Raw genomic sequence first — 12,900 nt, 5'->3', positions numbered from 1 at the left:
CCGTGTTGGTCAGGCTGGTCTCAAACTCCTGACCTCAGGTGATCTGCCCTCCTCGGCCTCCCAAAGTGCTGGGATTACAGGAGTGAGCCACCGCGCCCAGCCCAGATACATCCTATCTATAATGACAGGATGTGGGGCTAAACATCCACCCACCCCAGCCTGTTCCTCCTGGGAATCAGCAGACATACGCAGCAGCAACATTCTGACTGTGGTTTTCGTGAAACTTGGCTGCATTATTGAAGACAGTGAGTCGTGTTGCTAACAGCGTGGTAAGCTGCCTGGTGATAAAGAAGCTACTCAGCTTGAGTTTCATGCAGTCATGTGTGATGAACCCGTTTCTCTATGGGCCTGTCTGTGGGTTGCCTGGTGGTACACTGAGCAGAAGGATCCCGAGAGTCCTCACGGCTCAGTGCTCCCTGCAGTACAGAGAGTAGCCAGAAACTCACTTCGGCTTGAGAGCTGAATAAGCATGACATCAAGATTGCAGAGTAAAAGCATATAGGCATCCTCAAGACCTTGTTTTGGCAAACTGATTTCTTTTCTCCAGTCCATTTTATCGTGTTTTTTTTTTTTTTTTCTTCCAGTTGATTCTACCTTCTACCTTGTATTGTTTTGTTAGTCTCTTCCTCTCAGGAAATGTAGGATGCAGGTCCAGGCCCCTGAGGAAATGCCACAGGGTTAATTCTTGATTCCTTTCAGCCTTTACTGAAATGTTCAGTTTTTAAATCAATTAAAATATTACTAGGAAATGACCAAATGAAGGTGCGGAAAAAATTAGGGCAAAATTATATTAATTTATGATGGAGTCTAAAATTTCTAAGAGAGATTATTTTTATCTACTTCATTATAGAGGACAATTCATCACCAACTTCATTTTAAAACTCAGGGTAAGTTCTGCAGTACTTTGAAGAGCATATTAATGTAGTTTTATATGACTTCAGAAAGGTATTTTAGAACTCTGTTCTTCTATATCCATTTCCATCAACCAGCTTTGTTTTCTTTGTGCAAATATCTAGGCCAAGTCTCTTTGAGAATATAAAAAAGGAAAAATTAAAAACTAAACCTATAATCTATAGAAGAACTGCGGAACTGAATTACTTTGAAAGAAAGCTTCACGTGTGTTTCCCATTTGGGCATTCACAGCATCTGCCTTTCCCCGTCCCCCCCTCCACAAACCCATCTTGTTACCCTCATTTGGATGATGAGAAAAGTCACCAAGTTAAAACATTTAGGCAAAGGAACAAAATGTCATTGCAGCTTGTTTTTAATTTCAGAAAAGGGATAGAAGCGGTCTTCGATCAATCACATTATAAATGATGGTGGAGGAATTCTGAGACAAGAGAGTCCAGAATAGTCATGGGTATGGATTCCAGGGAAAGTGCTTGAGTAAATTCACAAAGCGTCATACCTAGAATCAACATTCATGTATCAGCCTCCCAACTCTGCTCACTTGTTTCCTCCACAGAGCTACAGTGAACCTGTTGACGTGAAAACATCTCAACCTCCTCAGCTGATCAATTCGAAGCCATCGGTGTTCCATGGGCCCAGCCAGGCCCACTCGGCTCTGTACCTAAGTTCCCACTATCACCAACAACCAGGAATGAATCCTCACCTAACCGCCATGCATCCTAGTCTCCCCAGGAACATAGCCCCCAAGCCGAATAACCAAATGCCAGTGACTGTCTCTATAGCGAACATGGCTGTGTCCCCTCCTCCTCCCCTCCAGATCAGCCCACCTCTTCACCAGCATCTCAACATGCAGCAGCACCAGCCGCTCACCATGCAGCAGCCCCTCGGGAACCAGCTCCCCATGCAGGTCCAGTCCGCCTTACACTCACCCACCATGCAGCAAGTAAGTATGGTGGGTTTGGACTTCAAGTGAGCACCCCTATTCTGAAGTGTGGTGGCGGGGGCGGGGAGGCTTTTTATTCAGCACAGGATGGGAGATATGTGTTTTCTGTCCTTCTATTTAAGTCAAGAGAGCACTAAAGATACTCAACAAATATCTGCTTTCTGCAAAATGTAATTTACAAGTGGTGAGTGCGTGTGGCATTATGCCATCACAATTGACAGTCGCTTCTTTTCATAATCACTGGCTTCTTTCCTGTGATATCCATTTTGCCTCATGTTTCTAATCATTCTTCTTGTTTTCTGTTTTTTGAGTAAAGTACATTTGTTATTTTAAGATACGAAGTGCTGCTGAATCTCTTCGGAATAGAGAATTCTACAACTTTTCAAAAACTATTGTTTGGAGATGAGAAAGTCTTGACTGTTATGCCTCCTGAGTCCAGTAAATGCTAAAATATCAAGTCAGGTCCAACACCAGATCTGGTAGAACCCCTGAGAGTCCTAAGAACTGAACATTTTAACCAGGGATTTATTTAAAAATGGATATCTGGCTTCTGCATAAATTAAAAAAAAAAAGAAAAACACAGGCAGTTTGGAAGCCTCCCTACCCACTCCCTGATTATTGAAACCATTTGTGTGCAATTTTAGATTAACTTTTCTTTGAAATCAAATATTCCTTTTGGATTTTGGTGTTATTTTAAAGTTTGAAAATTAGGCTCAAACAATATAAACTAAACCGAACAGAAGGCCTCCAAAAATCCTAAAACTATTTTTTAAATTTTATTTTAAAAAATAAAAGCAGCTTTGCGCATTGGCAGTATCACAGCCAATGAGGTTTACCTGAGGTGCAATTATTGCCAATTGTAAGCTTCTCCCAGTACCCTGGCATGACAACTTGCAGTAGAGTTGACATTGGCAATCTTTTATGGTCTCTATGGAGACTGAATATAATTTTTTTAAAAAAATAAAGTCAAAATTACAAATCACATGAAATTCAGGTGTCACATAATCCAGTTACTCTGTTGTTCTTCAAGCTGTAAGGATATAAGGCAAACACAGCTTTTCTATGGAATTGATGTCTACCTCTCTGTGGAATTTGAATCTATAGTTGGACTGGGGAGATGGAGAGAAAGGAGAGGCAGAAAAAGAAGTGAAATATACATAGTCCCAAATTCATTATTATTATTGTTGCCAGGATCTTTGAGCGCTCACAATAACAAACCCAACGCTTTTTATACACCACCTCGTCTTTGGTTCTCAGAAGACTTCCAGTGCAGGTACTAGCATTACCTTCCTTTAGAGGAAGACACTGAGGCTTGGCAGAGTTAGGTCATGTGCTCATAAGGTTAGAGCTGGAATTCAAACCCAGGTCTGTTCAAAACTCAGAGGCTGGATTCTAAAATGCTAGGCTTGCTGCATCTCATTCATAATCGGTCTTGTAGACTCTTAACTCTTTCATATGAGAAAACCTGTTTCTCCTAAGAATTCAAAGGATCTTTAAATTCTGGTGAGTACTATAATCAAAATCATTATGAGAACAAAGGGATTCATCTTACTGAAGTCTTTCTTGGTCCTTAAGCCAAAGATACGGTTAAGCTATGAAAACTTTCTTATCTGCATTCAACAGACCAGTTGTCGATTCACTGGTGAACAAGAGGATGTGGAAAGCCACTTCCCACCACCCTACCTTGTCTTGAGAGGTTTATGACCAAGTTATATTCTGAGGGTTCAATTCCTACCCTTCCCATCAAACATCACCTTCATTTAAAGGGGTATTCCTGGGTATCCATGCATCTTAACGAACGAGTAGTGTTGGCATGAAGAATCAATGGTTTGGAGGATGCCACCCTTGGCTGGTTGGTTGACCCCTGTTTGAGGGTGCTGCCCGGCTAAGGACCCATGTTTTGCTTATAGCACTATACTTGGGGGCTGTTTCTTCCCAGAGTTAAGAAACCAAAAGTTCAGTTTCCTCACCATGCTGAGGGCTGGAGTTCTGTGCAGAGGAGATCTTTTTTCTGTGTTATCCCTCAGAGATGATTCCTTTTTCTATTTATGCTAACACTAACACTTTGGATGATGCGGCTGTGATCCTGAGTAGTTTTCCAATATTTCAGATATACATAAGGCCACACATAAAAATCCAAGAGATTTGTCTTTCCATAAAGAATCTTAACTGAATAAGAAAAAATAGAACAGATTACATTGGGCAAGTTATTCGTTATCCTTTCAGTCAGTTCTGTTAGTGTATCCCAAAAAGTGTGCTTGCTGAGATGGGAAGACCTGATTACAATGTACCCAAATGGCATAAACCCAAAGCGGAGAGTAAATCACTCCAAAGACTACACTGACTAAGAACTCTTTTAACAATGCCTTGATCATGGTAAGTAGTCAAAATAATTGTTGAGTAGTGAACAAATAAAGAAATAAATGAACAGTAAACGTGTTTCCTCTGTTAGAAGAAATTAAAGTTCAGGTTGTAGATTTCAATTTCAGTTCCTTGAAAGTTTTTAAAAATGTAGTTGATTCAGCTGGGTGCAGTGGCGCGTGCCTGTAGTCCCAGCTACTCAGGAGGCTGAGGCTGGAGGATCACTTGAGCCCAGGAGTTCTGGGCTGTAGTGCGCTCTGCCAATCGGGTGTCCACACTAAGTTCAGCATCAATACAGTGACCTCCCGGGAGCAGGGGGGACCACCAGGTTGCCTAAGGTGGGGTGAACTGGCCCAGGTTGGAAATGGAGGACATCAAAATTCCCATACTGATCAGTAGTGGGATTGTGCCTGTTGAGTAGCCCCTGCAACATAGAGAGCCTGTCTCTAAAAAAATAATAAAAATTTTAAAAGTAAATAAATAAATAAATCTTTTAAATGTAATTGATTCCAAAAATATTAATTAAACCCGTAACATGTACTGGCACTGTCTAGGCTCTGGAAATTGAGTGATGAGTGAGAACAAGTCATGAGACCCCTCCCCCATGGAGTTGGCAGGAGAGGGATGGCAATGGTTATACGATAAACATATAATGAAGGTCCCATGAAAAAAATTAAACTGGAAGACAGACTGCAGGGTGCATGGAGAAAGGACGGCAACTTTAGCTAGGATGGACAAGAAAGGCCCCTCTCAATCATTGGCACAATGACCTGAAGGATGAGAAGAGGAAGCATGTTTAAATACTGGAAGGTGGGAAGGGTGTGGAGGACCTTCCCATAGACAGCAGCAGCCAGGAAAGGGGACTGTAGGCCAGGAGAGCCAGTCTGGGGAGGAGCACAGGAGTTTGGACCCAGCCTAGAGATGGGAAGGAGGCCAGCAGAAAGCAGGGGAACAAAGAGAGAGGTAGGGGTAAGGTCAGAGTCAAGGGCAGGGAATTGGAGTGGGATCCTGCAGGTGAAGGGGACTGGTATCCCCAGAGAACTGATCATCCTAAAATCGAGGTCAAAAAGGGAGTCCACTACCCCTTTTTGATCCTGATTTACTGCTGTCACTTCATTTATTGCTACCGCCTCAGTCTGTTGGGGCCCACATTCGAGTCATCAGTTAGTCTTCAACCTGGAGATGCAGACCCGAGTTGTGGATAAAATGTGACCTATCTGATTCATCATTCAAACCAGGAAGATGTCTGCTTCCTCATGTGGGGGCCATGTGCATACCTCCAAACACACATACAAGAGAAAGAGACAGAGAGAGAGAGAGAGAGAGAGAGAAGAAAGTTAACAGCAACTGTATTTTTAAAATAATGTCTCATATCCCAATATTACTTTAGCTATTTTATTATCCTTTTGAAAATGAATGTATCCTACAAAATGATTGCGTAGTCTGCCAGGAATAATAGTTTCATTTTTTTCTAGAATAATATTTTATACACTGAAACCATGGACCTGTGCTTTTTTTGTCCAGTTTTCTTCCTTTTTCTTCTGCTCACGAGATTGTTGAATGAGGTCAAGAGAAAAAAATCATTAATATCTGTCAACTTCCTTTATAACCTTAAGAAAAAAATCTTTGTATGATATCACACAGACAGATTTTCAATTTCCTTGTGTAATAAACAGCTGCTTTAGGATTTGGGTGTAATTTAAAGGTTTAAAAAAAAATCACATTGAGATTGATGAATAAATCAGTTGTGAAGACAAAAACATTGATGCCTGTTGAAAATACCTCTCCAGACAGGCAGGAAATGAAATTAGTTCCCAGTAAAGTGTGGATATGAGGATCACTGTTTGGTTGTGCTGCAGGCTTTTCCGAGCTTGCTCTGGTGGCACAACAGAACTGCGAGGGCTACAGAAATCTAATTAAAGAGCAAATGTCCCTTCTGACATCAAATTAATCTTTATCATGTTTCCTATTTTTATTTCAATCTGGCACCAGAAAATGAAATTTAAAATTCCAGGCATGCTTCAAAACAGTTGGTGATTTTTCTCCTGAGTATTAAAATGCAGAATATTCCGTCTTGTTTAATTAGGCTGCTAAGCAAACATTTTTTCAAAAAAGGTATATCATCATGTTGTTTCACATTTACACCGATAATCAATTTTTACTGAGTGCTATGTTTTGACCTCAGCATCTCTTTTAGTGTTCAGAGGAATGTGTCGTTTTCTAAATTGAAAGGAAGTAAAATAATGTGAACTAATATTACTGCAGGCTTTGCTTGTATTTTTCTCGGTCCTTATTTTGATATTAGTGATCTTCTTAAAATAGACCATTGAAGTTAGCTGAAGTTTAATTCCTTGAACTTTGTAGCTACCACATAATTTGGGCTTTGTAAACTGAAGTCATGCATTTAATCTTAAATTAATAAGTTAATGTTTTCTTATTATTTTCTCACCCAATCTGAGGAATTTTTTTCATTGGGGAAAAAAATGGCAGTTTCTGTCGCCTTTGTGTGGGGAAGGAATGGACATTCTTGTGTGGTTTCTGGGTTTTTTTGTTTGTGCTTGTGTTTTGCTTTTTCATATGTTTTCACGCCGTCAACTAAGTCACTATATTCTCGACTACTCCTGTTTTGAGACTTTGGCCTTTTAAGTTACATTTGATGAACTGTGTAAAAATCCAACATGGAGACCGAGCGTGGTGGCTCACTCCTCTAATCCCGGCAATTTGGGAGGCCATGGTGGTAGAATCACTTGAACCCAGGAGTTAGAGATAAGCCTGGGAAACATAGCAAAACTCTGTTTCTACAACACAGACACACACACACCAAAAAAAATTTAGCAGGGCATAGTGGCAGCACCTGGAGTCCCAGCTACTTGGGATGTTGAGGTGGGAGGATTGCTTGAGCCCAGGAGGTCGAGGCTGCCAATGGTGCATTGCACTCCAGCCTGAGTGACAGAGCAAGTGTCTGTCTCAAAGCCAAAACAAAACAAAATCCAATATGGAGAACTTTACACTAAAAAGAATAGGGTTGTCTGCAGTGGCTCACACCTGTAATCCCAGCACTTTGCAAGACCAAGGTAAGAGGATCACTTGAGCCCAGGAGTTCAAGACCAGCCTAGGCAACATTGCAAGTCTCCATCTCTACAAAAAATAATTAAATTAGCCAGGCATGGTGGCACATACCTATAGTTCTAGCTACCTGGGGGGTCCAAGGCTTAAGGGTCATGTTAGTCTAGGAGTTTGAGGCTGCAGTGAGCTGTGATCATGCCACTGCCCTCCATTCTGGGTGACAGGGCAAGGCCTCATCTCTAACAACAAAAAGATAGGAAATCCCTGACAACTAAACATTTATATAATCTATACCTTTCCAACAGTAGCATCAAACTCTCTGCAATGAACTTTACTTATGAAAAACCTGACTTACTGAGCCACTACTATGGGCTAGGCCCTGAAAATAGGAAGTATTTGAAACACTCACTGATCTCAAGATGCTTACAGCAGCCTTGTGATGAGGCGGAGTAAAGGAAGTCAAAACAAGGCTCCTCTCAGAGTTTTCTCCTGCTCTTCACCCAGCACCAAACTAGACACTAGGGAAATATTTTGGAAGATATTTACAGCTTGAGGAGCAGGTCATGTCTACACAGATACACTTATTTTCCTTAAGCAAGCTGTGAACTTTTTTTGCCTGTGTGAGATAAAGTAACCAATCTGGCTGGCTTCTCCATTTTTCAGTGATTTGTTTCCAATCATTCAGAGTTTTGTCTTTGTCCATAGCTTGCATATAAATCAGTAATACTGGTTTGATTTGAATGGGAAATAAACTAATAAGCAAATAATAAGAAATGAGAATATTTAATAATAGGTGCCTTTGAGTCTTTACACGAGGGACACTCAAACATGAATAAAAGTCTAACGAGATATCTCTAGTTAAAAATCAATCCTCCCATCATCCTGCTGAGTTCTTTAAAAGTGAAAATTCAACAATATTATACCTTCAAAAGCTTTCTCCAAGTAAATAGAGAATGATTTGCTTTTTAATCTCTCGATTTCTTAGTGGTTAAAAACCATGGATGGAATCTGCTGCAGAGACAACCATGAGATTAATTAAGTTGCCTTTTTGGTCATTTCAGCAAAGCTTGCTTATGTTGCTCTTTAATTCACCAGAGAAGCTAAAAATAAATCTTAGTGTAGAATGCTTTTTGTTTACCAGATATAGCTATATACTTCAGAGATTCTGTCCTTGAATTGTTAATAGCTTCGCTAGGATTAAAAGTCAACACTTCACCATGCCAGTGTATTAGAAGAATCTTCCTGAAGTCTGATTATTGTTTGCCAGTTAATAGACTTTTCAATTAAAAAATATTTGCTCTGTCATATACTTTTCCCTCCCTGTGTTTTCCAGTGGCAAGTTGTTTTGAATCTCTTTTCCCTATGTTAGTCCAACAACTGTTAAAAAGCTTTGGTTGAAATTTTTTAGCTGAGAGAGAAATACAAATAAAAGAAGAAGCAGATGGTCCCTTTGTGATTGAATGAAGAAAAAGGGGGTTGAGAACAATATGTGAATAGGTGTAGTCTAATAAAACACTCAGCCACCTGCTGCCTGAATCCTTCGAAACAGATTCTGTTGCATATTCTGGGGATTAACTATTAATGTGTCTTTAGGTTTGATAGAAAACATAAACTTTGAGGGGTTTAGGCTCTCTTCTCCCTTTGTTTTGATTGAGTTGGCTCCTCTATATTTGAAATTGTTTCTCAATTCAATTTATCTGCTCAAGGGTATAATTAAAGGTTTTCTGACACATGGTTAAATGAAGAAAAGGCAAGAAGAATGGACTTGTAGGCAGCTCTTTTCTACCTTTGTTTTAAATTTTCTGGGCTCTTCCGACAGGCTTGCCCTCGCAGAGACAGAAGCAAGGGGCCTAGTGTGTCTGCAAAGAATGAATAAATATTTAGGTGCTTTTCTTCTTAAAAAGCATTTTGATCCTTATTTGCGGACTTGCTTTCCCTTTCAGGGATTTACTCTTCAACCCGACTATCAGACTATTATCAATCCTACATCTACAGCTGCACAAGTTGTCACCCAAGCAATGGAGTATGTGCGTTCGGGGTGCAGAAATCCTCCCCCGCAGCCGGTGGACTGGAATAACGACTACTGCAGTAGTGGGTAAGCGGCCGGTCATCGCCACCTGGTGGTAGGCAGCCCTCATAGCATGCATATCATCCCCAGTCGATCGTTTGCTTGCTTCCAAAAACATGGTCCGGGATAGTTTCACGTTCACGAAGGCAGAAGACACCAGAAAATGTTAAGCAGTCTTCTAGCTCTTCCAAGAATAAATGCCTTTAGATCGCTTCTCCCTTTAGATGTGGGTTAACTAATTGCCCTTTCCCAGCGAACAACTCAAGCGGGAACAAATAATTCAAAGCCATCCATCCCCCATTGTCACCTGTAGCACAGGTTACCTCGTAACAAGGAATTGTCTTTTTTCTTTTCATACAGGGGCATGCAGAGGGACAAAGCACTGTACCTTACTTGAGAATCTGAACACCTCTTCTTTCCACTGAGGAATTCAGGGAAGTGTTTTCACCATGGATTGCTTTGTACAGTCAAGGCGGTTCTCCATTTTATTAGAAAATACAAGTTGCTAAGCACTTAGGACCATTTGAGCTTGTGGGTCACCCACTCTGGAAGAAATAGTCATGCTTCTTTATTATTTTTTTAATCCTTTATGGACATTGTTTTTCTTCTTCCCTGAAGGAAATTTGGACCATTCAGATTTTATGTTGGTTTTTTTTGCTGTGAAGTGCTGCGCTCTAGTAACTGCCTTAGCAACTGTAGATGTCTCGGATAAAAGTCCTGGATTTTCCATTGGTTTTCATAATGGGTGTTTATATGAAACTACTAAAGACTTTTTAAATGGCTTGATGTAGCAGTCATAGCGAGTTTGTAAATAGCATCTATGTTACACTCTCCTAGAGTATAAAATGTGAATGTTTTTGTAGCTAAATTGTAATTGAAACTGGCTCATTCCAGTTTATTGATTTCACAATAGGGGTTAAATTGGCAAACATTCATATTTTTACTTCATTTTTAAAACAACTAATAGTTCTATATTTTCAAAATATTTGAAAATAAAAAGTATTCCCAAGTGATTTTAATTTAAAAAGCAAATTGGCTTTGTCTCATTGATCAGACGAAAAGAAATGAGTATTAAAAGAAGCGCAAACACATTTATTTTGTACTGCAGAGAAATTGCTTTTTTGTATCACTTTTTGTGTAATGGTTAGTAAATGTCATTTAAGTCCTTTTATGTATAAAACTGCCAAATGCTTACCTGGTATTTTATTAGATGCAGAAACAGATTGGAAACAGCTAAATTATAACCTTTACATATGGCTCTGTCTTATTGTTTCTTCATACTGTGTCTGTATTTAATCTTTTTTTATGGAGCCTGTTGCGCCTATTTATGAAATAATAAATATAGGTGTTTGTAAGTAAATTTGTTAGTATTTGAAAGAGGTTTCTTTGATGTTTTAACTTTTGCTGGCAAAAAAAAAAAATTCACGCTTGGTGTGAATACTTTATTATTTAGTTTTTACAGTAACATGAATAAAGCCAAACCTGCTTCTCTTTTAGCAGCAAATTAAAGTAACCAGTCCTTATTTCTGCATTTCTTTGGTTGATGGAAACAAAAAAAAACTATTATATTTAAGGACTTTATTTCTTCATCCAGTATAACAGAATTGCCCTCCAAGTCACACAACTCCAAGTCTAAACAAACAGACAGGTCCTCTATCTTCAAAGGGTTGCTTCTTGGTTCTCAGCTGGTTCTAGTCAATTCTGAACCACCCCACTCTCCCCGCAAAAGAAAGTAAAAGTCAAACCAAACTTCCTCAAGCTGCATGCTTTTCACAAAATCCAGAAAGCATTTAAGAATTGAACTAGGGGCTGGAAGAAGTGAAAGGGAAGCATCTAAAAATGAAAGGTGAGTAACCAGACAGCAAAAGAAAAAGAGAAAGCCATCCAAATTTGAAAGCTGTTGATAAAAATTGAGATTCTTGCTGTCTTTTGTCCCTTCTCAAGTTACTGCTCTTTCTGGAATTTCTGGGTCTTCCAAGAGAATTCTTAAGGTACCAGAGATTTGCTAGGGAACCAAAAGCGCTTGAGAATCTGCCTGAAGGCTTGTATAACTTTCCCATTTAAAAAAAAAAAAAAAAAAAAGCTAGCAGATTATTCCTTTTGTGGGGATCATACCAAGTGAGTTAGGCTGGTTGGAAATCAAGAGAAGGGCTGATGTCTCTTTCTTGGAATATGTGAAATAAATTTAGCAATTTAACTAAATACAAATATATGCATTGTGTAATCCACTCAGAATTAAGCAGACAAAAGGTATGCTTGCTTTGGAATGATTTTAGGCATTGTACAACCTTGAATCACTTGAGCATGTAATAACTAATAAATAATGCAGATCCATGTGATTATTAAAATGACTGTAGCTGAGAGCTCTAATTTTCCTGTCTTGAAACTGTATAAGAACTCATGTGATTAAGTTCACAGTTTATTGTTTGTCTGTTTAGTATTTTAGAAATATACCAGCACTACTAATTAACTAATGTCTTTTATTTATTATGATAAAGTAACAATTTCACTTGCATTAAGTCTAAAGTGAGAAGGTTAATTACCAGGAGGAGAATGAGCAACCTTGACAGGCGGTTTGTGCAGGAAAGCACAGTGCCGTGCTGTTTACAGCTTTTCTAGAGCAGCTGTGCGACCAGGGTAGACAGTGTTGAAACTCCATGCCAAATACAGTAAAAACAAATGTAAATAAAAGAAAACACATCATCAATAAAACTGTTACTATGCGTGACCGTATTCTATTCGGTGATCCATCAGTCTCTAAAGAGCAAGCCCAGTCAGATGAGAAATCCCACATAAATTTTATGGTGGAAGTGATTGGGCACAGTGGGGGTCAATGGCTGACATGGCCATAAACTTTCTTTCCTGAAACTCTGAGAATGCCCTCTCACCAACCTGAGGCTCTAGTACAGTGAGCTGTTGCCTAGGAAATCTGCCATCTTTCGGAAAGCCAGAATCCACTCTGGGCACTGTAGTCCACGCCCTGCCTTGGAGCTTGTAACTGAAAGGAACAGTGGGAGTGTGCACTGCATTCTCTGCTGAAGCACTCCAGGGATTTCCAGGACTACCAGTAAAGTCATTCTGAGAGATGCAGCAATACTGTGGAACATCAAGTTTCTTCACCAACATACCAAAATCAAAATTATAACTGATTAGAAAAAGAAAAAAATGCAAGTGTGTATAGGAGTGGGTTGAGTTGTCGCTAACATCACTAAGAAATGATTAAGAAAGAGTAATGCAAAATCCTAATTCCCATTCAAATGTGACCGAGTTGACCAGGCAAACGAGTCAAATAATGACTTCCAGTTAGTCAAATTAGTGAACATAGCCAAGGATGAAGTTGGTCTCTGATTATTTTTATCCTTTGTCTTAAAGGCAAAGATGCCCATCTGCATGAAACACAAGCAGTCCATTGGAGGCCTCCACCCCCAAAGCAGTACAGTCAACCCTCAAACAATGTGGGGGTCTGGGGACCGCAACCTCTCTCCCCACCCACGCAGTCAAAAATGCACATGTAACTTTCAACTCCCCCAAGACTTCTCTACCAATAGCCTAT

The 12,900-nt window shown here is 39.7% G+C and overlaps 1 protein-coding gene and 1 non-coding gene across 4 annotated transcripts in view; both read left to right on the top strand.

Moving 5' to 3' along the window:
- Positions 1-11,814, top strand: part of TOX (thymocyte selection associated high mobility group box) — a 309,742-nt gene extending 297,928 nt beyond the window's left edge. For all 3 annotated transcript variants that reach the window (XM_008982689.5, XM_002758935.6, XM_035277514.3), the window contains 3 exons: positions 1,466-1,852; positions 9,223-9,374; positions 9,708-11,814. In XM_008982689.5, the coding sequence (XP_008980937.1) occupies positions 1,466-1,852; positions 9,223-9,374; positions 9,708-9,744 (576 nt within the window). In that variant the 3' untranslated portion in view covers positions 9,745-11,814. The remainder of the gene's footprint in view (positions 1-1,465; positions 1,853-9,222; positions 9,375-9,707) is intronic.
- Positions 2,649-2,789, top strand: LOC118148754 (U4 spliceosomal RNA). The gene has a single exon (XR_004735656.1). It is a non-coding gene; the product is annotated as a U4 spliceosomal RNA (small nuclear RNA).
- Positions 11,815-12,900: the final 1,086 nt, after the last annotated feature.

The sequence above is a fragment of the Callithrix jacchus genome, chromosome 16, assembly GCF_049354715.1.
Source record: "Callithrix jacchus isolate 240 chromosome 16, calJac240_pri, whole genome shotgun sequence".
Classification (NCBI taxonomy): Eukaryota; Metazoa; Chordata; class Mammalia; order Primates; family Cebidae; genus Callithrix; species Callithrix jacchus.
The sequence above is the reverse complement of the archived record's forward strand: the minus strand, read 5'-3'. Positions and strand labels throughout refer to the sequence as shown.